The sequence below is a fragment of the Suncus etruscus genome, chromosome 7, assembly GCF_024139225.1.
Source record: "Suncus etruscus isolate mSunEtr1 chromosome 7, mSunEtr1.pri.cur, whole genome shotgun sequence".
Lineage (NCBI taxonomy): Eukaryota > Metazoa > Chordata > Mammalia > Eulipotyphla > Soricidae > Suncus > Suncus etruscus.
In genome coordinates this window covers 36,032,883-36,059,396 of record NC_064854.1, presented here as the reverse complement: position 1 = coordinate 36,059,396, position 26,514 = coordinate 36,032,883, and the positions used below count along the sequence as shown (strand labels likewise).

The window sequence follows — 26,514 nt, the reverse complement described above, 5'->3', positions numbered from 1 at the left end:
TTTGCACATGTATACATATATTTTTCATTAATTCTCCCTTGGAAATATATTCATGACTCTTATTAGATAATTAATATTTAAGTTTTTAAAAGCTTGTTTATAATAGTATTAGCTCCTTGCAATTTTTTTCAAAATTAAGAATACAGAATTCTTAAAAAATAAGAATTCAAAAACTTCAAGAATACAGAAACTTTGCAACATTTCTTCGTTTTATTTTTAATTTTTTAATTTATGTTTTGGTTTGGGGGCCAGCACCATATCTGCTGTATTGTATCTCCAGCCTGTCTTCTTTCTAAAAGTAGCATTATTAATTGAGATGCTTCTAATATAACATATTTTCTCTAAACATTCTGAGTTCATATTATTATAATGGAAATGCTATATAATATGAGGGACTTTTATTGGGAAAACACTTGCTATTTGTGGTGTATTCCTTAATAGTAATTATTAATCATGTTTTATAAATGATTTTACTGAAAGAATTTGGGGGGTGTTGGGCCACATCTGGCTGAGCTTAGGACTTATTCCTGCCTCTGTGCACACGGATCACTCCTAGTGGGCTTGGGTACCATATGGGATTCCTGGCATTGAACTTGGGTCAGCCACATAGAAAGAAGACAAATACATTACCCCTGTACTATCTCTCTAGCCCCAGAAGAAATTTCTTTGGGTTAGGTTCTCTGGATCTCAAAGTAGAACAGTTAAATGCATATTTAATTCAATCATAAAGAATAATAAATACATTTATAATATAAATTTATAATATATAGGTAATGAAGATTTTACTTTCTAGAAAATGATTCTTGCTTTTAAGAAAAAACACTTAGAATTTGAATGAAGTTAAATTTTATTTAAAAGCAGAAATAAATTTCATTTTATGTGTCGCTTCATTTTTGTAATTGGGTCATATACTCTTATTTATACAACTTGACTCATAAACCTTTAAAGTAACTTGTATTTTATATATCGTTTAGACATTTTTACAAGAAGGAATGCCTACGTCTGCACGATGTGATGATTTAGAAGCTTTAAAAAAGAAGGGTTGCCATCCAAATGACATAGAAAACCCCAGGGGCTCAAAAAAGATCAAGAAAAATAAAAATGTGACCAACCGGAGCAAAGGAACAGCAGAGAAACTCCTTCCGGAAGACATCACTCAGATACAGCCACAGCAGTTGGTCCTGCAGCTGCGATCAGGTACTGTAAACTCACTGCCTCTGTTTTTGTTTTGTTTTGTTTTTTGGGCCATATCCAGCGGTGCTCAGAGGTCACTCCTGGCTGTCTGCTCAGAAATAGCTCCTGGCAGGCACAGGGGACCATATGGGACATTCGAACCAGGATCGGCTGCTTGCAAGGCAAACGCCGCTGTGCTATCTCTCCGGGCCCACTGACTCTGTTTCTGAGCAGAGAAAACTCTTAGGGCTTCTTTTGAAGATTTTATTTTGACATGTAAATAGAAATATAGAATGTGTTTAATTTTAGAAAGACATTTTTGAGACATAATTTCTAAGACACATATGCTTTAAATCTACATGTTAATATTGATAATAAATGTTGCATTATGTCTGAAATAGAGTCCTGTTTAGATACATAAAGAATTAGATTTCATGTGTTTTAAAAATGAAAAGGTCCACTTATAGGGTATAATAACAGAAAGTAAAGAAACGTAATATTATTAAGTGGTTTTTTGTTGTTGTTGTTGTTGTTGTTGTTGTTTATGGACCACATCTAACATTGCTCAGGACTTATTTCTGTATCTATCTTTGCTCAGGGATCACTCTTGGCAGTGTTCTCAGGGGGCCACATGGCGTGACGGGTATTGAACCCAAGTTCACTGCATGGAAGACAAGTGCCCTTCTTGCCCAGCCCAAGATAGATTTTTGTCGGAATTTGTGGTAACTGCATCTAAAGAAATAAAGAGAACAATAAATTCTCAGACAATCTTAAACAAAATGGTGTTATTCATTTATAAAGTCATTTTGCTTAATGCTCCAATTTCCACTATTATTATTATTTAGTAGCATTCCACTAAATAGAGAACATCATAATTCCACCAGATAACATATAATCTATTTTTTAATATATTTCAGTTTATTCTATTTATAATATGTTCTATTTATAATTTATATCTATTCAGATAGATATAATCTCTGTAGATATAATTTATAACTATTCATAACTTATTCTATTCTATCTATAATGACATCAGTCCATTTCAGTTACTAATTCTGGTGTCATATAATTTCTTACCGTTCTCATTCTAGGCTAATTTATGTTGTTCCATCTATTTTTTTTCCCTCTGTTTTAGTCATCAGTTGACTGATGGTCTGTTTTTCTCACTGGATTGGGGATATTGACTTTTCATCTTACATTTTTAGGGGTTGGTATTTTAAAATTTTGTTGAGTGGATTTGAGTGTACATCCAAGAGAGCTGCCTTATAGAATTGCCAGGTTATTTGAAACATTGATGAATTCTGATATATTTCATTTTAAATGATTTGCTTTGCAAACACAATTTATTTGGTTTTTCTCCCTTGCTTTTGATTGCTGGTAAGGCAACTTAAATTTTCTAATCTCTTGAATTAGGGGAGCCTCAGACATTCAAATTAAAATTCAAGAGAGCTGAAGACTATCCAATTGATCTCTACTACTTGATGGACCTCTCTTACTCTATGAAAGATGATTTGGAGAACGTGAAAAGTCTTGGAACAGACCTGATGAATGAAATGAGGAGGATTACTTCAGACTTTCGCATTGGTAGGATTATTGAGAAAGTTAATCATTTTCCTTTGTGTAATTTTTGGTTTTCCTTTTGTTTGGGGGCTACACTCAGTTGTGCTTAGGGTTCACTCCTGGTTGGACTTATGGGGTGCTTATGGGGTACTAAGAATGGAACTTGGGTCAACCTCATGCAAGGCTCGTGCTCTACTCACTGTCTGTCACTGAAGCCCCCATTTGTGCAATTCTTGGTACTTCTTGTTTTTTACAACATAGTTTTGAGTCTAACAGGCCATTTATTTAGGGTTTGTATTTGGTTTGGGGGCCATACCTGGTGGTGCTCGGAGTTTATTCCTGGCTCTGTGCTTATGGATCACTTCTTATGATATACTGGGGACTATATATGGTGCTGGGGATCAACCCTAGATTGGTTGTTTACAAGACAAGCACCCTACACTACTGTTATTGCAGCCTAGCAAATCAGTTTTATCATTTTATTTCTGAGTGAAGTCAGTCCCTTAAGTACTGACTGCTGTCACACATCTGATAATGTACCTGCCTCCTTGTTGTCCCTGTACAAACACTACTGTGTTATTTGACACATACTATGTCACAAGATAGAAAGGTGCTGTTTGTCAAAGGATTTATTATTTTTTATTTGGTTTCTTTGTTTTTGGGTTACACTTCTGGCTCTGTACTCAGGAATAACTCCTGGGGAGCTCAGGGAACCGTATAGGGTGCCAGGTATTGAACCCAGGTTTGCCCATTCACTGTACTATCCTTCTGGCCCTTGTTAATTCATATAAATATTATAAACATACAAAGTTCATATTTTACCTTATTAGTAATGAATTAGGCAGTATTCTGCATAACTTTATTATTATGAAAAAATTGTCTACCAGGTGATAATAGTCACTTTTTTAAATGCAAGTTCATGCGTCCATGTATCTGTTTCCATGTATCTACATAAACAATTTCTTTACAGGGTTTGGCTCATTTGTGGAGAAAACTGTGATGCCTTATATTAGTACAACACCAGCTAAACTCAGGAATCCCTGCACAAGTGAACAGAACTGCACCAGTCCCTTCAGCTATAAAAATGTGCTTAGTCTTACTGACAAAGGAGAAGTATTCAATGACCTTGTTGGTAAACAGCGCATATCTGGAAATTTGGATTCTCCGGAAGGTGGCTTTGATGCCATTATGCAAGTTGCGGTTTGTGGAGTAAGTGCATTCATTTATTTACACACACACACACACACACACACACACACACACACACACACACATTTGTAATACAGTAAGTAAGGTATTTTTTCTTGTATGCAGCAGACCACGGTTTAATCCTCAGGAACCCCAATGGTCCCCTGAGCACCACAATAATGATAATAAGCACTGTGTTCCTCATGGTGTGACTCCACAACAAAGCAAAACTAAATACACATTTGTGTGAGTTTTGGGGGGCTGTCTCAGGGCTTACACAGGATCCTGTGCTCCAGGATCCTGGCTGGCTCTGGGAACCATATGTGGTAGACTGGATCGTTTACTGCATGCAAGGCAAATGCTTTTCCAGCTGTATTATCTCTTGAGCCCACTATACAAATTTTAAGAGCTAGAATGCTCAGCATTTGACAGTGGGCACTTTTGGCCTATGTAATCTAACTGGGGTTGAAAAGCAGTCCAAGTATTCTGACTTTTTGGCTTTTGTGTCAGAAATGGAATTGAGGTTTTCTGAGATCCCACTAGGAGCATTGAAAGCATTAAAATGCAAACAGCTACTTATGTACTATTTTCTTTGGTGTGTTTTCCATTTGCTCATTGTCTTTGAAAGACATCTTTAGATCTTGATAATTCAAAAAGAAATGACTTTTAAGTCCTAGTTTGTAAGAAATGTGAAAACTTGGATTTTGAAGTCACATTTGTGATTTCAGTTGCAACATTTTTATTACAAGTAGTAGTCTCATCTCTTTTTGTAATGGTGGTTAGAATTTTATGAATCAGTGGCCAGCTAAGAATTTTGAGATGGCCCAAATGTTATCTCTGAAGATCAAACTAGAAAACATTTCGATGTGGATAAGTCCTAAGACTTATTGTCCTATATTAGAGTGCCTCGTTTTCCCTCCCTGTGTGCCTCACAGTTCCCCTTTCACACTTAAGAGTATCCCTATCCCTCAAAAGAACTCCTTGATTCAAGATGCTTTCTAATGATTGATTATTTTCCAACTAATTTTTTGCAAGATTCTAGCAGATACCTAGGATTATAAGTGGAGTACAGTGGTGTAGTGCTTAAGATATTTCTTTAGATTGTTAAAATGTGGCTTCAGATTTTCCTTTCACTACCAATCTGAGGATTTTATTTACTAGCTACTCTAGAGTTTTTCATTCATTTGTTTTGTTTTGTTTCTGAGCTGCACCCAGCAGTGCTCAGGACTATTTCTCCAGCCCCATTTTTAAAACGGAGTAACAAAAGATATATACCTCATAGGACTTCTGTGAAGTTTAAACATGTATATAAAGTGCCTTTAAGTACTTAATAAACACTAACTGCTGTGTTATTTTTTTTTTATATCAATAGAGTTGTATGTTAAGAATTTTTATTTTGGCAATGCTCAGTGACTTCTGGCTCTGTGCTGAGAATCCATTTCTGGCAGTGTTTAGAGAACCCTGTGTGCAGATTAAGAAGATTTACATTGAATTTCTTGTAATATTTAATATCCTTTTCTTTACAAGTCATTGATTGGCTGGAGGAATGTTACCCGGCTGCTGGTGTTCTCCACGGATGCTGGATTTCACTTTGCTGGAGATGGAAAACTTGGTGGCATTGTCTTACCAAACGACGGGCAGTGCCATCTGGAGAATAATGTGTACACGATGAGTCATTATTATGTAAGTAATAACTAATTAATTCCTTACCTTTGGAATGAGTTCTTACACAATTTTAGTACTTGATACTGAGTATGTAGATGACTGAGTATGGATTTTTCCAATTTTGGGGGTTTTGTTCATTCACTTCACTTTTTGCTTACATATCTCTCATTTTATTTCTAAATAATAATTGCCTTGTTTATACTTCTTGCATATGATTTTTAAAATGGATGTATCTTACCTCTATTGAAAAGGAAAATTGGAAAGTTAAATAAAATTTTAGAAATTCAAACTTTGTTTTTTTTTTTTTCCTAATATAGCCTTTATTTTCTGGCAATTCTTTAATTTCATAGCACTGGTATATAATATTGTATAGTCTTGTTTTGAAACTTTTTTTCAACGTCTTATACACTTTTATCTTCTCCCTTCTACCATAATAATATGATAACCAAATTTAGTCTTAACTGGAGGGCCTGTAAACACAGGTTTACCTGGACCACTCACAGGCAAGGCAAATGCTGCTTCTTCAAATAGTCCTCTGGTCATCAACTCAAGTCACCCCTTGCCTGGCTTTATGTTCACTATACTGGCCACTTCATTAAATTGCATGTCCAGACTTTTCCATGGCTTCATGATTCTTCCATGTTTTTGCACAGAATGTGCCTGACCTTTACTGCATTGCCACCACCTTTGGGACCCCGAGCCTTCTTGTCAGCACTGTCACTTCCAGAGGTTCCTCTCCCCTTTTCCTCTTTCTCAGAACAGCTTTTTCCTTTGGGAGGCATCTCCAAAACCTTGTTTTGAAACTTTATATTGTGAATTATTTTATACAAAGAAAGAAAAGGATTAGAAATCCATACATACACATTATCTACTTTAATTTTGTTATTTCAAGAGGAACAAGCACCATGATATTATTAATAAAAAAGATTCAAGTACACAATTTCCCAGCACCAGATCCACTACCTGCAGGTTAATGTTCCTCAGTGAACGTCTCAAAACCCCTTTCTACTCCTTCCCATACCCTAAGCAAACTCAAGTTTTGCTGGCCAACTTCTAGGGTCTTTGCCATTGACTAGTTGCTAATCTCTCACTAGTTTCTTTATATTCTGCATATGAGAGATTATTCTGTTTGTCCCTCTGCTGATAATATCCTCTAGTTTTCATCCAGATAGTGGCATATCATATATTCTCTTTTTTTTTTTTTTTCTTAGAACTGAGCAATACTCCACTCTGTATATGCAACACAATTTCTTTAGTCACTCTACTATTCTTGAGCACTTGGGTTGTTTTTAGATTTTAGCCCTTGTGAATAGTGGTGTTGATTGTAAATATCTTTTCAGAATACTGTTTTTGTATTGTGAGAAGATGATAGGAAATGGAATTACCAAGTTAGTCATTAGGAAGCTCAGTTCTTAATTTTTTTGGAGAAAGCTCTATCCTATTTTCCATTGTGGCTGAGCCAGATGACACTCCTACCAACAGTAACTCAGGGTTCCTTTTCCCACATATACACAGCACTATTTGTTTTCTGTTGTTTTTGATGTGTGCTGGTCCAACAGGTATGAAGTGATATCTCATGGTGGTTTTGCTTCTATTTGCCTGATGTTGACTAACACTTTACCTATTTGATGTCTGTCTTATTTGAGGACATGTCTGTTTTTTTTTTTTTTTTTGGATGGAGTTGCTTGTTTTTTAAGGTTTGCAAATTTTAAGCAATAGTTGAGTTAGATGTAAGTGTACAAACCACTGCTTCTTTAAAAAGTATTAAAATAGATCACATGTTAATACATACTGAATTTTATCATTTTACTTCTTAGGATTACCCTTCAATTGCTCACCTTGTCCAAAAGCTTAGTGAAAATAACATTCAGACGATTTTTGCAGTTACTGAGGAATTTCAGCCTGTTTATAAGGTAAATATGTATGATATTAAAAACAACATTGCTTGGGGCCGGAGTGATAGTACGTGGTAGGGCATTTGCCTCACAAACAGCCAATTTAGGACAGATGGTGGTTCGATTCCTGGTATCCCATATGGTCCCTGTGCCTGCCAGGGGTGATTTCTGAGTGCAGAGCCATGAGTAGCCCTTGAGCGCTCTGGGTGTGACCCAAAATCCAAAAAAGTAAATCTGTGTCTGAATTAAAGTGTGAGAAAATATACTTTGTATTTTATAAAATTGAGTTACTAATTTTTAATCATATATACAGAATGAATTCTTTCAAGTAAGACAAGTTATTTAGTAAATATATAGGGAAGTGGTATTTAAAAAGAAATAGTAGATGCTCAGGAGGTGTTGAATAACTGGGCTTTTAAAGAACGCTTTATCTTTTAATTGCAGGAATTGAAAAATTTGATCCCTAAATCAGCAGTAGGAACATTATCTGCAAATTCTAGCAATGTAATTCAGTTGATCATTGATGCATACAATGTAAGTATATTTTAAGATCTGTGTACAATATCCTGTTGAGAAAACTTTCTATAAAATAAAATTTTCTTCACATATAATATTTATATTACATTTAAATGCTATATATCTGTTGAAAAATTTATTCTGACATAAAAGCATAATTATTGGCATAAGCTAAAAAATAAATATGATAAAGCCTTGTGAGGACAATGTCCCAGTAAATGTTTGAATTATAGTAAGCAGTAACTTTCTTTGTTGGAATATAAATATGACACTTAATTTACATTTATATACTTAGAATTCGCTCAATCCTTTTCTTCCTCAGTGTCATATAAAGGTTCATCTACTTTGATAACGAAAGTTTCTGAAGTTTCTCTTTGGTATTAGTTGTGAGGATAAGGCTTATACCAGCAGGTGCTTGGGATTTCTTGCTGGAAATGGAATGGAAATTGGTATGAAATCCAGGGCTTTCCACTTGCAAAAGATCTGTTTGAACATGTGGCCCACAGTCTAAGACATCCCTTTGAAAAACTTTTGCTTATCCTTTTGTCTTTTTGTCCATGCCTGGTGATGCTTGGGTTTACTCCTGGCTCTGCATTCAGGACTTAATCCTGCCAATGCTTGGGACCATAGAGGATACTGGGAATGGAACCCAGGTCAGCTGCATATAAAGGAAAACCCCTTTTATCCCAAATTTTGTCTTATATATTTAAAGCTATACTTTTTTATAAGATTTATAAAAGACTTTTTAACTTACAGGAGAATTTGAATTAAAATTAAAGAAGAGCTCTTTTCTCTTTTTAGAATTTGATTCAGAACATCTTTCAACATCGATTTCTAATCATTTTAAGTAAACAGACAAGTTTAGAAAGATTATCAAAATTGTAGCTGTTCATGTCTTCTCTGTCTTAAAGAATACTTTAATTTTTTATTTTTGTTTTTGGGCCACACCTGATAGCATTCAGGATTACTTCTGGCTTTGTGCTTAAGGATCACTCCTGGCAGACTTGGGAAACCATATGGGATGTCAGGGATCGAATCCAGATCAGCAATGTGCAAGGCAAATGCCCTACTATTGCTTCGGTCTGTAAAAGTCATTTAAATTTTTTTTCACTTCTATCATGTAATTCTATTAAAAGTTAGGTATGCAGCATTTTCCTTCCATTTGTTGTTAAAGTTCTGTTGATAGATTTGTTGATAGGACACTGGCTTGAATCCCCCCTTCAGCAATTCCTGATTTGTTTATTTGGCCAGAGTTATAATAGTTCCTAATCAAATTTATTTCCAGACTATACAGTGGTTTATTTTCCTTTGGGAAATAGTAAGGCCAGAAGGGAGACTAATATTATATTACCAATTTGAAAAGAAAATGCTTGTTGTGAGTTACTAGATCTCATTATCAGATTTCTGTACCATGTGGCCATATGACTTCATAATTGAAGCAAATGTCTTTCGAAGTCATTATTTTGAAGAAGTTATTATTAAGTAGAGCCAATTTGTGTGTGGGGGTGTATGTATGTATGCTTTCTTGGCTTTCTTATCACTTAGTCAGGTTTGGCTTCAAATATTTTTTATAAATGATACTTGTTTTTTACCAGACCTAAAGGTTTTCTGTCTTTATTTTTTTATAGTATCATTTTGTTTGGCATTTCTATATCTAATTCATCTTTTTTATTTTTTTAGTCTCTTTCCTCAGAAGTCATTCTGGAGAACAGCAAGTTGCCAGAAGGAGTGAAAATAAGTTACAAATCTTTCTGCAAAAATGGTGTGAATGGAACAGAGGAAAATGGAAGAAAATGCTCCAATATTTCCATTGGAGATGAGGTATATATTGTAGAAATAGTTTCTCTAGAAAAGAAAATAATTGCTGGAATATACACTATCATTTTTTATTTCAGAAACAAATAGTGTTCGAATATTTCCAGTAGATATAAATTGCTTAGTTAACTTGTTATTTTTATCTTCAAGGTTCAATTTGAAATAAACATAACTTCAGAAAAATGCCCAAGTAGGAATCCTGAAACAATTAAAATTAAACCTCTGGGCTTCACCGAAGAGGTAGAGATCATTCTTCACTTCATCTGTAATTGTGAATGTGAAAAGGAAGGAATTCCTCATAGTCCCAAGTGTCATGAAGGAAATGGGACTTTTGAGTGTGGAGCTTGCAGGTAAGTTTGCAGTTGTTGGAGAATGTCAGTAAAGCTGTGTTGGCTTGAATGGTTATCAGTGGGCAAGATTAATTTCATGATACTATAGTTGGTAGATACAGTCTATCTTTTTCCACCTTTAAGACTGTTCTTTACATTTAAAGTTTTCTTGTTTTTTGTTTCTTAAGGCAGCTCTTTTTTTTTTTTTAATTAATTTTGAGGGGCTGATTTTTTTTTTTTAAGTGGGGGCGCTGTACCAGTAGTGCTCACGGCTTACTTCTTGCTCTAATTCTGACATTATTTCTGGTGAGCTCTGGGTACCACATGGGGTATTAGGGATCAAGCCTGGGTCATCTGCATACAAAGGCAAGCACTTTACCCCCATGTCCTTTCTTTCTAGTTCTTTAAAAACTAAAATTGAATGTAGGCATGTTCTTCAAGCCTATGTTCTCTTTTGAACACATATCTCATTTGCTTGTCTCTTAGTATCTTTGCTTTTTCCACCCTGGAGAAGCCTGACTTCTCCAGAAAGAATGAGCTTCTTTGTTGAACACATACTTTTCCATTTTTCTCCCCTCACATCTTTATCCTAAGCAAATTTTGTTCAATAAAAAGTATCTTGCTTCACAAAACAACAACAAAAAAGCAAAAAACACGAGAAAAAAATAACATTCTCAGTAGATGTTCCCCTTTAAGATATTGAGGGAGAGCATTTAAAAGAAATGTCAACTTTGAAGCGTTTCCACTTAGGAGAATAGCAAATGATTATACTTCCGATCAATTATTGGTTGTCTGTTATAAAAACAAAATTTTACACTTTTTTACATGGTGTACTTACCATGATTGAGTCTGATCGATGCATCTTTTCATAAAACTATTTAACCAAATTAATTATGTTGAAAATGTTTTTACTGTTTTTCCTTTTACATTCTTGTTAGGGAATTAGTGTATTCTATGTCTTTAAGCATTAGGTGTTCTAAAAAATAGAGTATGCTTGTACAATCTGCCATAAGATACTTTTAAAAACTTTTATTTACTTATTTTTGGGCTTGAGGCCTCACACAGCAGTGCTCAATCTTACTACTGCCTTTGAGCTCAGGAACCACTCCTGGTGGGTTGCAGGAACCATATGGAATACCGGGGATCAAATCCAGGTTGGCTGTGTGCAAGGCAAACCCCGACCTGATTTACTATCACCCTTCCCCCACCATAGTTACATTTTTGGTTGCTATGTTTACTTTTTTCTTCAACCTGAGAATCTGATTTTTGGGGTGAATTTATGATACTTGATAATATAAATATGCTATTGCTTTATATTTAGAGATCATTTACTTGTAATAGTGTAATGTATCATTTGAAGGTATATTAGCTAGAATACTCTTAGAAAGTATATCCTGAGATGCATAATGTTTTGTTGACCTGTTTATTATCAGATCATGTTTTTAATTTTGGTGGAAATAATGCCATTATGTTATCAAAGTTTTTTTTCCTAGCCCTATGGCTCTTTTCCATATGTAGTGTGTGTGTTTGTGTGTGTGTGTGTGTGTGTGTGTTTCTGTGTGTTTTGCTTACCAATGACATCTGTGGTATGAAGATTACTCTGTAAAATAATAAATTGAAGGGTAAGAATACTGTGTATAGTCTCCATGTTCTTTCTCCTGGCCTTTTTCCTCACAGTATGACTTGTTTGAAATTATTTTTTGTGATTGAAATTTTGGACTCTCTCTTTAGGTGTGACGAGGGACGTGTTGGTAGGCATTGTGAATGTAGCACAGATGAAGTTAACAGTGAAGACATGGATGCATACTGCAGGAAAGAAAACAGCTCAGAAATCTGTAGTAACAACGGAGAGTGCGTCTGTGGACAGTGTGTTTGTAGGAAGAGGGATAATACAAATGAAATTTATTCTGGAAAATTCTGCGAGTGTGATAATTTCAACTGTGATAGATCTAATGGCTTGATTTGTGGAGGTGAGAAAGGGTTCCAAAGTATGATGCATCAGATACAATAAAGTGAATAAATAGCAAAAGGGGCAATATTATGTTATAGTTAAACTGTTTTCACTTTTAAATCAGTGCTAGATTTTGCTCTTATATTTGTATTGAGAAATGTATGTTTCACTGCAGGGAATGGTGTTTGCAAGTGCCGTGTATGTGAATGCAACCCCAACTACACTGGCAGTGCGTGTGACTGTTCTTTGGATACCACTACATGCCTGGCCTCAAATGGACAGATCTGCAATGGCCGCGGCATCTGTGAGTGTGGTACCTGTAAGTGCACAGATCCAAAGTTCCAAGGTTCGACTTGCGAGTTGTGTCAGACTTGCATTGGTGTCTGTGTTGAGCATAAGTAAGTATTTCTTGTTTCTTGAAAACAGTTTTTTACTGTCTGTTGTCCTAACTGTAATACCTTATTACCACAGCAGTGTTGTAAAACTCCTGCTTACATTGAAAAACTTTTCTGAAAATTCTTTCTCGATAGCTAGTGTTTGTCACATGAAAGTGAAATGTCTCATAGAAAAGTGGTTTTGGGTTTTTTTTTCCCCCCTTTGGCTTTTTTCTTTTAATTTGTATTGCTATATAACAGAATCACCTTGTCAAATTAGCATTACCAATTGCTGGTTAGTACTTCAAAGCAAAATTGAAGACTTTTTACTCCTTGAAAAAATATTATTGAACAAAAAAATAGTGTTTGATTTTTTAATTGCCGGTTAAAATATTTTGTGAGATACTGTCTATAAGAACTAGTTTATCTTACTACTTTATTTCCTTTTTTAAAGTTTAATTGGAAATATAATTTTAACTGAAAGCCAGCAATATTTTTGTCAAGTGAGTGTTAGTTGAGATTATAAGGAGAGAATGGTGCCTTCTAGAGAAAACATATCTGAGGTGGAGATGTGGGCCACCCCGAGAATGAGGAGGTGCCCTGCTTGTCTTTCTAGAGTTGTTTTCTAGAATTTCTCTCAAGCCTCCCCACAAGGGCTGCCTTCTTAAATGAGAGCCCATTGCCATGGCATTGTCAGAAGAATTTGTAATTTTGGGTGGTCCTTCTTCATGTCCTTCCCACAGCCCTTGTTTCTGCTGGAGCTTCTTTCCAGAGGACAGTGTGTGTGTTTGTGTCTGGGGGGGGGGAGGGGGAGGCGCAGGAAGGCTTTAGTACTTTCTGGGCCTGTATTGGCACCAGTTCAAGTCTTAAAAGACCTGAGTTTCTGAGTCCACAAATTGGGTCTACCTATAACTCATCTTAAGCTAGCAGTTTTTAAAAGTATAGATCCATTTTATTAATTTTTAATAAGGCACTGATTTAATAAAGTTAATCATAGTTGAGTTTTAACTCAACACCATAAAGCGTGCATGCTGGTAGTTTTATATTTCATTTACCAATAAAATGTTATTTACCGATGGTAAATTCACCAGTTTAGAAATGTTGTCTACCTTTTTGCCTAAAGATTTTGAATCTAACAGAACCTTTTTAAATATTTTCTTTTTGTTTTTTGTTTTTTTTTTGGTTTTGACTTTTGTTCTCAAGAAATCTTTATTATATATCTAAGCATATACCTATTCAGTGTCTGTATATCTACTGTAGATAAATTTAAGTATATAAATAAAACATGTACTGTAATAAATTATAAATTTGGGGGCAGAGCAATGGCATAGCGTTAGGGCGTTTGCCTTGCATGCAGCCAATCCAGGACAGACCTAGGTTTGATACCTGGCACCCCATATGGTCCCCCAAACCAGAAGGGATTTCTGACCACATAGCCAGGATTAACCTCTAAGCGTCACTGGATGTGGCCCCACCCCCCCAAATAAACAAAAAAAATTTATAAATTCACTAAAATAGTTCTTTGGTATACATAGAATTTTGCTGTTAATGAAAGCAAATTTGCACTACTGACATGATGTGCATCTTTGTTTTTACATGAAGAACTTTCCATAATTAAATAATGTTTCTGTAAGAGGACATTTTGCACATACAATAAAGACCACTGCAACCGTTAAAGATAATAGCCTAGCTCAAAGGTGTGGTGTTTCTGATAACACTCCTTGTCATTGGAGGTGTGAGAACATGTGCAGTGTAGAGATTGTGTGTGTTCAGAGCCCATGCTACCACTGAGACTCAAGATGCTGCCAGAAACACCTTGGATTCATTATTATGTTTAGTTTTAAATCAATTGTTGGTCCTAATGTGTGAAGAAATTTTGAGTTGTTGGTAGATTTTTCACAGCCTCCACAGTCAGTTATATGTGACCCCGTGCCCCCATGGTTTTAGCTTTATCCTAGAAAATGTTCATGCGGAGAATTTTTACAAAAAATGGTATAATTAACTGCAATTTGTATTTTAACAGAGATTGTGTCCAGTGCAGAGTCTTCAATAAGGGAGAAAAGAAAGACACGTGTGAACAAGATTGTTCGCATTTCAACATTACCATAGTTGACAGTCGGGACAAATTGCCCCAACCTGGGCAGTTTAGCCAAATGTCCCATTGTAAGGAGAAGGATATCGATGATTGCTGGTTCTATTTCACATACTCAGTGCACGGGCACAAGGAGAGCATGGTTTACGTTGTAGAAACCCCAGGTAGGAGGGAATCTGTGTCAAAATTCCTTACATTTTCTTTTATGCCTTATTTCTCCGATTTAGGCTTTCTGATAGTTTCACTGATATCCTGAACTAACCTCTAATTGGATAGTTTTAAGTTCAAGTTGAGTGAGGCCTTTTTATTTATTTATTTATTTATTTATTTGGGTTTTAGGTCAGACCCAGATATTTTTGTGATCATTCCTGGTGTACTCAGGGGACCTTATGTGATGCCAGGGATCCAAATCCAGGTTGGATGCACGCAAGGCATGTGACCTACCTGCTGTACTGTTTGTCTAGCACTTTTTGAGGCATTTTTAAATTTGTTAAAATTGTATATAAGAAATAAGAAAAGGGCCTGGAGCGGTGGTGCTAGAGGTAAGGCCAAGTGCTAGCCTAAGAAGACCTCGGTTCTATTCTCCCGGTGTCCTGTATGGTCCCCCCTAAGCTAGGCACGATTTCTGAGCGCATAGCCAGGAGTAACCTCTGAGCATCAATGGGTGTGGTCCAAAAATAAACAAACAAAAAAAGAAATAAGAAAAAAGAAACGAGTTAAGTTTTATGGATGGAAACTGACGATTAAATCTAGTTACTGGCTGAGAGATAGTACCGAGTGCTTACCTTGCATATGGCTACCCTGGTTTTGATTAAACAAACGGGGCCTGAGCAGTAGTGCAAACAGTAATGCGTCTGCCTTGCCTGTGCTAGCCTGGACGGACCGCAATTCAGTTTCCTGGTGTCCCATTTGGTCTCCCCAAAGAGATTTCTGAGCACATAGCCAGGAGCATCATTGAGTGTGCCCCCCCCCCCAAATAATCTCACAACAAACACCAAACCAAAAAAAACTCTTTGTATATTTTACAACTGAAGTTAATGCATTTTTGCAAAGCTTGTCACCTACTCATTTTTTCCTCGTCCTTTAATTTTCCAGTAGTGGGTTTTGAAGACCAGAAGCTTTTTTAATTTGATGAATTGCAACTTTTCAAGTTTTTCTTTTAACAAAGTGTCTTGCTTTTACTGTTAATATAAGGACTCCTTGCCTCCAGGGGTCCTCAAACTTTTTTAAACAGGGACCCAGTTCACTGTCCTTCAGACTGTTGGAGGGCCAGATTATAGTCAAAACAAAAATTATGAACACATTTTTATGCACACTGCATATATCTTATTTAGAAGTGAAGAAACAAAATGGGAATAAATACAATATGTGGCTCGCGGGCCGTAGTTTGAGGACCCCTGCAAGCTATGGATTTTCCTCTGGCAGTTTTTATTATTGGCAGGGGAAGGGAAGGATTTTGGGTTTGGGGCCCAAACGTGGTAGTGCTTAGGGGTCACTCCTACTGACACTAGAGCCTCAGCCTCTAGTGCAGAGCTTTGCCTTCAGCCCATTGTGCAGCCTCAGGCCTTTTCTTGGGGATTCTTGCAGAGGATCCTACACTTACCCGACTTATTTCCACCCCTTTTTAAAAACTCACTGCAGTCCTGGAATCTGCCACCTTTTCGTTTGTTTGTTTTTGGGCCACTCTCACAATGCTCAGAGGTTACCCGTCTCTTCTCTCAGAAATTACTTCTTTCAGGGTTGGGGGACCCCAGGTCGGCCACGTGCAAGGCCCTACCCTCTGTTCTATCACTCTAGTTTGTGCCACCTTTCTAGTGAGCCAACAATGCTTCTCAGTTGCTCCTGAGGCTACTACTGTTGTCCCTGAGTGATTCCAGAGAGCATTACTTAGACAACATTGTTCTAGAAGTTTTATGGGTTTTTTTTCTTCGTATATGTATCATTTTTTATTAATCTTAGTATCTGCATTGTTCTTCTTCCTCTTTTCTTCTTCCTCCACTTCCTCTTTTTCCTTTCCTCTTCCTCCTCTTCTTCCTCTTCTTTTCATCCTTTTCCTCTTCTTCCACCTCTTCCTCTTCCTCCTCTTCTTCCTCTTCTGTCTTCCTTCTTCTTTTCTTCTTCCTCCTCCTCTTCCTCCTCTTTTTCAAGTGCCCTATTGTTATAGCACCATTTGGTGAAAAGACTGACCTTTCTTAATTTTGTTGAGGATTAAACAACTTTCTATCTGGGCTTCTTTCTGGCTATTTCCTTTACACATTGCACACTGCACACTCTTACTTCAGACTACTCTTGACATAGGATAATGTGGGTTCCCAGGTATATGCATTTCTAGAAAAAAAAATCTGGGAGGGATCACACCCAGCGGCACTCAGCAGTTACTACTGGCTCTGCGCTCAGTAATCGCTCCTGGCAGGCACGGGGGACCATGTGGGATTCCGGGATTTGAACCTCTGTCGGTCCTGGGTCAGCTGCTTGCAAGGCAAATGCCCTGCCACTGTGTTATCTCTCCAGCCCATTGTAGTTCTGGCTTATTCATGAATTTTTGAATTAACTTGCTATTGTCTATAAAAATCCCACAATTTTTGTTGAGATAATTTATAAATCAAATTGAAAAACTCACAATATTGAGTTTTCCAATAAGTAAACATGGAATAGCTGTACTTTTATTCTGGTCTTTCTTTCATTAGTATTCGGTGATTTTCAGTATAGAAATATTGTACAGGGGCCGGAGAGATAATACAATGAGTGGTAGGGCGTTTGCCTTGCACACGGCCAACCCAGGATGGTTGGTGATTCGAATCCCAGCATTCCATATAGTCCATGAGCCTGCCAGGGGCGATTTTTAAGCCCAGAACCAGGAGTACTGCCAGATATGCCCCCCCCCCAAAAAAAAGAAATATCATACATACTATTATTAGATTTATACACAAGCATTTAATTATTTTTCATGCTATCAAAGGTATGATTTTTCTAGTTTTCAGTTTCCAGTAATTGATTTTATATATGCTCTGACCTTTTGAACTCACTAGGTTGTTCTGGATGCTTTGGAGCAAATGTTCTTACTTTGGCTTTATTATTGTATGTTTTAAAGATACTATGTTGTTCTTTTACTTCTGCATATTTTAATACCTAGTGTATTCATAATTTTTTACAGAATGTCCCACTGGACCAGACATCATACCAATTGTAGCTGGTGTTGTGGCTGGAATTGTTCTTATTGGCCTTGCATTGCTTTTAATTTGGAAGCTTTTGATGATAATTCATGACAGAAGGGAATTTGCCAAATTTGAAAAGGAAAAAATGAATGCCAAATGGGATACGGTAAGTTGCAAAGCATCAAATAGTAAGGTCGCTCATAAAATAAATACAATACTTCTAATAAGTTATTCATTCTAAAACTGATCAGTGGAATTTTATATATGTGTGTGTGTGTGTGTGTGTGTGTGTGTGTGTGTGTGTGTGTGTGTGTGTGTGTATTTTTTTTATTTTATTTTATTTTGGTTTTTGGGTCACACCCAGCAGTGCTCAGGAGTTACTCCTGGCTCTACACTCAGAAATTGCTCCTGGCAGGCTCGGGGGACCATAAGGGATGCTGGGATTCGAACCACCATCCTTCTGCATCTAAGGCAAATGCCTTACCGCTGTGCTATCTCTCCGGCCCCACATTTTTTACTATAGTTTATTTTTCAAAGAATCTGCATTAGATTAAAATAAGTTTGTTCTATTAAAATGCAGTATTATGTAAGAATCTATCTTTATAAAAAATATATCTTTGATTCATTTATCTTCTAATGGCACTAAATTAAATCACTGTGATAGTTAAAAAATGAATATCTTTTGGTATCGTCTTTACATTTATTTATTCATAATTTTTATCTTAAGTCTGTTTTGCTTTTCTCCTCCCCATCTTGTATAGCTCCAAATAATGTTTTCCGTGCGGCAAGCTATTCAGTGGATAGTTTTTCTTTTCTTTTTTCAAGAAGAAGTCTTATTTGGAAAGCAGCCAGATTCAGAAGGCAGCATACTGTTTAGTTCAGTCAAGTGATATTCTAGAAAAGGCAGAAATCAGTGGTTTCTTGGGACTGCAGTGGGGTCCAGTGGGCATGATAAATCTTGGCATGTCATTGATATTTCAGGAACTCTACACTTAAGGCATATTTAGTCTGCAAATTATCCAGTACACATTGCTTTAAGTTTGTGGTAGTTTATTTAATCTTGTTATTTTGAAAAAGATTCATTTGATTGTATGATCAAATACTTTACCCTTTTATAGTCATCTTTTTTAAAAGAAATCAGTGATGATTTAAAATTGTAAAATATTTTTTGTCATTAGCATTTTACCATCATTTGTTTGGGTGCTAAAATTAATTTCAGACAAGTAAGCTTACTAAAAGAGTAAAAAAAATTATGGTGCTTAAACACTATATGTATGTATATATTTTTTCTGATAAAAATCACTAGAAATTATTTCTTTTACTTTAGCAAGAAAATCCGATTTACAAGAGTCCTATTAATAAATTCAAGAATCCAAACTATGGACGTAAAGCTGGTCTCTAAATTGCCGTTCGTATTTTCCTTCACTTTCTGTCTTTGCATGTAAACTTTATCTTTTTTTTTTTTTTTTTTTTGCACTGTGTGTCCTTTACTACTATCTCAATTTTCTGAAAGTGGCTTTATTTACATGACTTTTCTATATGTGTTTATTTAGGATTTGTGTGTTTAGAAGGGCTTTGAAATACGCTTTATAGAGTAGAAACATCATCTGTATTATGTTGAAATAATGTTATGGTTAGCATTTGGTTGGGACCAAATTCCATCTCTTCCACTTCCTAGACCTTTGTTTTTATGTATCTTTAAATGCAGTCAGTATTAAAATCTGTTATGTGGTGCCATTGTTTTTGATGATCGAATTACAGCTGTCAGTTTCTAGTTATGGTTGTGCTATGCTTTTTTACTTGGTATTTCTCTAATAATACCTACATTATTTGAACTTCAGGGTTAGCTAGCAAAAATAAATACATCTTAATTTCAAAACAAAAAATGTAAGCTAGCATTTTATATTATACAACTATAATGTTATTGATTCTTGAATTTATTGTTTGTTTTGCTTTTGAGTCATATCCAGCAATGCTCAAGGGCTACTCCTGGTTTGATTAATACCAATAGATACCTATTGTCAACTTCCCCTCCTTTTATTTCTAGCAATATTTAGGCTTTCTAAATGGTGGTTAACTCAGTAGGAGGAAAATATTATCAAATCCACAGACAGGCATATCGATGCATTTTCAGACACTGGATATTTTTTCTTTAATAATTTCGAGGGGCCAGAGTGATAACACAGTGGTAAGGCATTTGCCTTTTACGCAGCAGATTCAGGATGGACCTGGGTTCATTCCCAGCATCCCATATGGTTCCCCAGGCCAGGAGCGATTTCTAAGTGCATAGCCAGGAATAACCCCTGAGCATCACTGGCTGTGGACCAAAAAAAAAAAAAAAAATAAATAAATAAATAAAAAAAAATATATATATATATATATTGAAGGAAGTAGTGTTTTGAGGGAAAAAAAAGATTTGTTAGGGTTTTTCTTTACTTTACCTTTCATGTTACATCAGTAATTAAATATTAACAATTTTTCATGAAGAAAATTTCACTGTCTTACCAAAAGGTGAATTTTTTACTCTTGTTGTGCGATACAGTGTACTTTGAAGGGCTTCATTAATGATTAATAATGAAACTTAATGCTTATATACTAGTGAAATCCAGACAAGTAACTTAACAGATCATTGAGAGTTTTTTAAATTAGAAAATAAATTAATGAGTGAGCCACCAGTATTGAAAACAAACCCTGGAATTATTTCTGATAGGAGACCAAGGTTTGCCAGTGATCTTTATTATGTTTTGGATGATAGGCAGGCTTTGTTTATCTCAGTGTGGTAGAACACCATGTAGGTACATTCAAAAAAATTAAATGGTTAACCAGAATTGTTAATGTATATATATAAAAAAAACAAAAAAACAACCAGGGGCTGGAGCAGTGGCACTAGAGGTAAGGCCTTACAAGTGCTAGCCTAGGCACAGTTTGATCACCTGGTATCCCATATGGTCGCTCCAAGCCAGGAGTGATTTCTGAGCGAATAGCCAGGAGGAACCCCTGAGCGTCAACGGGTGTGGCCCCCAAACAAACAAACAAACAAACACAAAACCCAACCACTTGAACTGGCCTCCTGTGCTGCTTTGCAAATTTAAATGCAAATTCCTAATCACACACCAGTGTGCATTAGACTACTTTATATGTATAGCCATTGCAGTGTCAGTGCAAGAATAACAGTTTACGCACAACAGAGGACATCACTTCTCAGTATAATCCTGTCCTCTTGGTTTTACAAGGCTTTGCTTTTTGTTGGGATGGGATGGGTTGCATTCTGAATGGTGGCAACTAATCTGGAATCTTTTAGTCATTGGGAGTGATGCCTAATGCAAATACTTTAATTCTTGTTCTAATTTTGCATGTTAAACTTTTATTTGAATGGACTTTGAAATGATAATTTAAAATGTTTCTATATATGAAAAGACAAACTTTTCTCCAGAGGTAAGTTCTGCCATATAAATTGTACTTTGGACACAGTTGATTTTTCTTTCTGATTATTTTTTATAATCTCCCAAAATATGTATTGCTGCATACTAGAGATATATATTAAGAGTTATTTAAAGAAACTCAGTGGTAGTTTATTTGAAAGAATGGAAAGTACTACCATTATATATAGATAGGAAGATAGAAATGAAATGTATAAATTACTTGGACCATAAACTTGCTAGAAGTGTAATTTCTTAGATCATTTCCTATTTCCATTGGAAAATGTTTTCTGTAATGTCTGTAAAGTGTTTTATTTCTCTTACGGTGGAATAGAGCTCAGAATTTATAGTTATTTTTTAATCATCCAGAATCTATCAATACTGCTTGTTCTAAGTCTTGAGTTCTTCCATGTTTCTGAAGTATCTGGCCAAGTTGTACTCTATGGGGTAGAGTGGGGCAAGAATAAGACACATTGCTGTGTGTTGATTGGTATTTTGTTTAACTGGTGGTTTGGAGTCATGGTAACTTACTTGGTATTTCTTACATTCTGTATGTCCCTTAATGATTTCATATCTGCAGGGTAAATCTCATTCTTTTTAGCATAACACATTCTTTTCTGATTTGGCACTGCTTTCATTATTTGTTTCCTTCCTTTCCCCACTCCAAAACATATACTCAACTTTATGACCATGAAGACTTTCAGATGAACGTATTTCTGTATAAATTGCTATTTTTCTATACATTTTGACTTGACATACACTTAACTTTAATATGTTTGCTTAATTTTTGACATTTTTTAGTTAATTTTATTTTGAAAATAGCCTAGGTCTCCCCCTTTTTTTTCTCATTAGTCTTATAGAATATACATATTTCTCTCTGTACTTCCAAAATGTTAATTGATTTCCATGCTTAGCAAGACTAACATTTCAAAATCTTACTTTCTTCCCCCCAAATTTTTCACTTGTATTTACTATACGTTCTTGCGATATTATTTGGTTGTATTTTTTGTTGTGTTTTTGGGCTACTAACTCATGGTGGTGCCCAGGACTCTTGGCAGGCTTAGGGGACCTGCTGAGAAAGGAATGCTGAGGATCCACTAGGTCAGCCCTGTGCAAGGCAAACACCCTCCCTACTGTGCTATTGTTCCAGCTCCATATTTGGTTTTATTTTTAATTGACTTTCTATAGCAGATACTTAAAAGTATGTCTTCATATAATATAGAATTTAAAAGAAACTGGTGGCCTGGCTTTTTGTCTTAACATTTCTGGTCAGTGCACCGCAGTTGGTATATTTTGGATTTTTAGAAGTTTCATTTTAGTTTGGCTTGGCTTTTACTACTTTTTACTTACAAATATAGTATTGCATTAAAATTAAACCACTCACCATGATATTATCTCATGATAATTATTTTGTTGACATTATAATAAGCATTTTTGTCAATACAATTGATGACTTGGTGAGGCATGAGCCGCGGTACCTTGAGTGACTGTGACTGCCTTCCCATGAAACTTTCTGTTGAAGAGCCCCAGGAGTACATCCTAGCACAGATGAAAAACAGGGATTCTTGCTAACTTCCAAGGACCTCATGCATAATCAGGAGTTAAGCTTCAGGCAACTGATGGCAGAAAAGTTGAATCTTCTTTGAGAAAGGAATTCGGAAACCATCTAATACCACATTCTCTGCCATGGAGGACTTTCTTAAACCAAGCCTGTAGAAGCAGCAGCAGCACTCAATAATGAAATGCCAGATCTTGGGACACCTTTAGTCTTGCAGTTGAAAACCTTCAGTTTTTTCTGAAACTTTGTAAACCGTTATCTTAAAAGGGTTTTTTTAAAAATGTCGATTGTGATATTTTATAGACAAAACACAAATGACATCTGAACATGACTTTATGATGTTTTATAAGCTAATAACACAATTTTAATAGAGTAAATGATGATTCCTTTTCCTTTTTTTCCTTTTTAGGGTGAAAATCCTATTTATAAGAGTGCCGTGACAACTGTCGTCAATCCGAAATATGAGGGAAAATAAGCAAATTTCGCAACACTGAATGAAGATAGTCATTTTCATAGTCACAGTTAGGTAGCTTGAGGGAAATATTGCCAGGTTTTGAAAATGTACAATATGTATAATTTAAAAGACTTATTATTTTTGAAAATAATGTTATAATCAATGCCAGGGACTGACTAAAGACTTGAGACAGGATGGTTAATCTTGTCAGTTAAGGTCACATTGTGCCTTTTTGACCTTTTCCTCCTGGACTAGTCAAATCCAGATGTTGAGTTAATTATGATCATTTTCATACCTTCTTTCAAAATTCAAAATTGGGTAAATAGTTTGCAGGAGTAGTAATTGCAAAAAATGTCTCTGATTTAGCATATTGACATAAAGGTCTTAATTTATGGATTACTTGCTGAATTAGGGACCTGAGGGCTGAACTTCTGTTTGTTTCATTCATTTTATTTTGTTTAAAGCCTGGTGCTTTTTTTAATGACTTCTCTAATCCTTAAATGTATTGTTTGTAATTTGGGGTGAGACTTTTTACTAGTCCTGTTTCTTTGATGTGTTGGCTGTAAATTTGCCTTTTAGGAACATGTGAAATGGAACTGTGGCTTAAGCAGCAGCTCTCACTTGCATTACTTTCATTTCAGTTAGTGCTCTAACAGACCACTGTATATTTCTCACTGCTTGTTTTACCCATTTTGTTTCTTACTAGTCACATTTTTGTTTAAAGTGCCTTTTAATTTTAATAGTTCACTTTTTACCATGCTGTTTCCTGAAGTTATTTATTAAATAAAATGCCTCAAATATTTAAGTGGTATGTTGTTGCTCGATGACAATATATTTTACCAGTCTATGCATAAGATTATTTTTTGCATGACATTTTTATAGAAACTAATGAAAAATATTTCTTAATAAAAAGACTGGGAACACTATACCTAAGGAAAGTGATATAGCGTAACCATGTTCAGATCATCTTTGGACTGCAAGTAATTCTGGATAAAGACTTCTCAGCACTTCTCTTTCAGCGCATTCAGATTCCTGTGCCAAGAGATAGGGTTCATCCCTACTTTACTTAGAACTGTATGACTGTCATTTTAGAGCTTTAGCCAAAGGCTACAAGTCCTTTCTTGTTTGGTTTTGGGGCCAGACTCAGCGGTGCTCAGGGCTTACTCTTGGCTCTGCGCTCAGACATCATTCCTGGCTGTGCTTGGGGGTCAGCCAAGTGCAAGTGGAAGGAAATGCCTACCTGCTCTACTACCGCATGAGCCCTTGTGCAAGGCCTAGACTTTATTTATGGTACAAAGGGTCATCATTTTTCTGATTGAGAACATTTCACTTTCATTTGGATTTTGTTAGTATATAGCTATACTTTCAATATTTGTGTGTGTATATATATATAGATCTCATACATAATGCTTAACTAAAATAAATGTATGCTTATGCTCTTCTAGAACATCTAACAAATACCAGACTAATTTGCAGGGGAGGACTATGAAAAGTTTCTACTGTACCATTCTCTCACATTTATATGTCTTTTCCTTGTTCTGGAAATCAGTAGCCTTTCATTGGTTTCAGTTAGGTGTTTTTTGTAGTTTCTAATAACACATTTCAGTTAAGAATTAAACATTTTAACTCCCAAGATTCTTCTGGACAGACTTACTTTTTTTTTATTCTCATGTTCCAGGATTTTTAGAATAAAGGGTGTGGTAGAATTGACTCCTGAGCCACCAGTCAGAGCAGTTTTTTCAGATTGGAGTAGACCAAGATTAAAGTTCTATCATTATATTATCAAAACACCAGGTTCGGGGGCTGGAGAGATAGCAGAGCGGTAGGGTGTTTGCCTTAGACGCAGAAGGACAGTGTTTTGAATCCCGGCATCCCATATGGTTCCCCAAGCCTGCCAGGGGCGATTTCTGAGTGTAGATCTAGGAGTAACCCCTAAACGCCGCTGAGTGTGACCCAAAAACCAAAAAAAACAAAATAACCACCCCCCAGTTTCATAAATTGTGGGTTTTGACCCCAACTTGAGTCCATGTAGCTTTAAAATTTCTATATTTTTAATTATCTATATATGCCTGAATTGTATTCCTGTTTTATATCTCTATATATCCAGAGTCATAAAAATTTCTTATGTGAAAAGGGTTGTAAATGGGGTTTCAGAAACCCTTATCTAAAATAGAACTACCAAAAATATAACAACAACAAAAAAAAGACAAATAAGATGTCCACTGATCATGGCAGTTTTTAATATTCATTTTCTTCTTTGATTTCTCTCAGACCTCACTGTTTTAAAAATCTGATAGGAATTTTTCAAAGATATAAAATTTCCATCAAATGTTATCACTGGTAATTTAACTTGCATTCTTAGACTGATGTTATAGTCACACTAAGACTAGAGATAGCACAGCAGGTAGGGCGTTTGCCTTGCATGTGACTGACCTGGGTTCGATCCCTGGGTCCCCCAAGTCTGCCAGGAATAACCTCTGTGGGCTACCTGGTGTAGCCCCTCACAAAGGAAAAAAAAACAAACTCTTGAACTTAATGATACTGTCCCAATGCTCCCAGTTCCTCTTTAACTTCCCATATATCCTTTGTTCTTAATGCCCCCTAGATTTGATAGTTCTATGTTTATTGTAATCTGAGTTTTTTGGCAGTGTCAGGAATCAAACTGAGGACCTCAGGCATGGAAGGCAAAGTGTTCTACCACTGAGCCTTACCCTTAACACCAGAATCAGGGTTTTTTTCATTATTGCTTCTCGAGAACGATTTCTAACATAGTTATTGACCAACCTTCCATGTAGATGAAAGAATTGAGCTTCCCAAGATAACAGCTAAAAATTAATTCCTAAGTATACTTTTAAGAAATATCAACAGGGGCTTGCTCTTTCAGCCCATGTTCTCCCTCAAAAACATTTCTCTTGTTTTTCTCTTTATTTCAGTTCTGGAAAAGCCTATTTTCTCACTTGAACACATTTCCTTTTCTCTCTCTTGCATCTTTCTAAGCAAGTCTCATTCAGTGAAAACTATCTTGCTTTGCTAAAAAAAAAACAAAAAACAAAAAAACATAAAGGATTTCTTTAAGCTAAAAAATTGGGTTTATACAAAAGTATAAATCTCACTGAAGGTAAAAAATATTTAAAACAATAAATTGAAACAGTGAATCAGTTGCTTATAAACGTAAGAGTAAGGTTGGTTTATGAGAGTGTATCTCAGACTTTTTACTGTTTTCTTCTCATTTGACAGGTTAGTTGATTTTCAGGATTATTTTGTTTTAATCCACATCATGTACAGTTAGTCTCTGAAAGGAAGGGGCTTCAGGATTTTCCTATGTTGCTGTCTTGAATCAGAACCTTTAATTACATTTTTCAGTGAACAA

The 26,514-nt window shown here is 35.7% G+C and overlaps 1 protein-coding gene and 1 pseudogene across 1 annotated transcript in view; one reads left to right on the top strand and one right to left on the bottom strand.

Moving 5' to 3' along the window:
* ITGB1 (integrin subunit beta 1) overlaps window positions 1–23,949 on the top strand; it is a 49,920-nt gene extending 25,971 nt beyond the window's left edge. Inside the window, exons 4-16 of the mRNA XM_049777166.1 lie at window positions 975–1,197; window positions 2,587–2,757; window positions 3,704–3,942; window positions 5,449–5,604; window positions 7,404–7,499; window positions 7,926–8,015; window positions 9,678–9,818; window positions 9,963–10,162; window positions 11,873–12,111; window positions 12,268–12,490; window positions 14,490–14,722; window positions 17,713–17,879; window positions 23,100–23,949. Of these exons, the coding sequence (XP_049633123.1) occupies window positions 975–1,197; window positions 2,587–2,757; window positions 3,704–3,942; window positions 5,449–5,604; window positions 7,404–7,499; window positions 7,926–8,015; window positions 9,678–9,818; window positions 9,963–10,162; window positions 11,873–12,111; window positions 12,268–12,490; window positions 14,490–14,722; window positions 17,713–17,879; window positions 23,100–23,165 (2,244 nt within the window). The 3' untranslated portion in view covers window positions 23,166–23,949. The remainder of the gene's footprint in view (window positions 1–974; window positions 1,198–2,586; window positions 2,758–3,703; window positions 3,943–5,448; window positions 5,605–7,403; window positions 7,500–7,925; window positions 8,016–9,677; window positions 9,819–9,962; window positions 10,163–11,872; window positions 12,112–12,267; window positions 12,491–14,489; window positions 14,723–17,712; window positions 17,880–23,099) is intronic.
* Window positions 5,998–6,368, bottom strand: LOC126013946 (peptidyl-prolyl cis-trans isomerase NIMA-interacting 4-like; annotated as a pseudogene).
* Window positions 23,950–26,514: the final 2,565 nt, after the last annotated feature.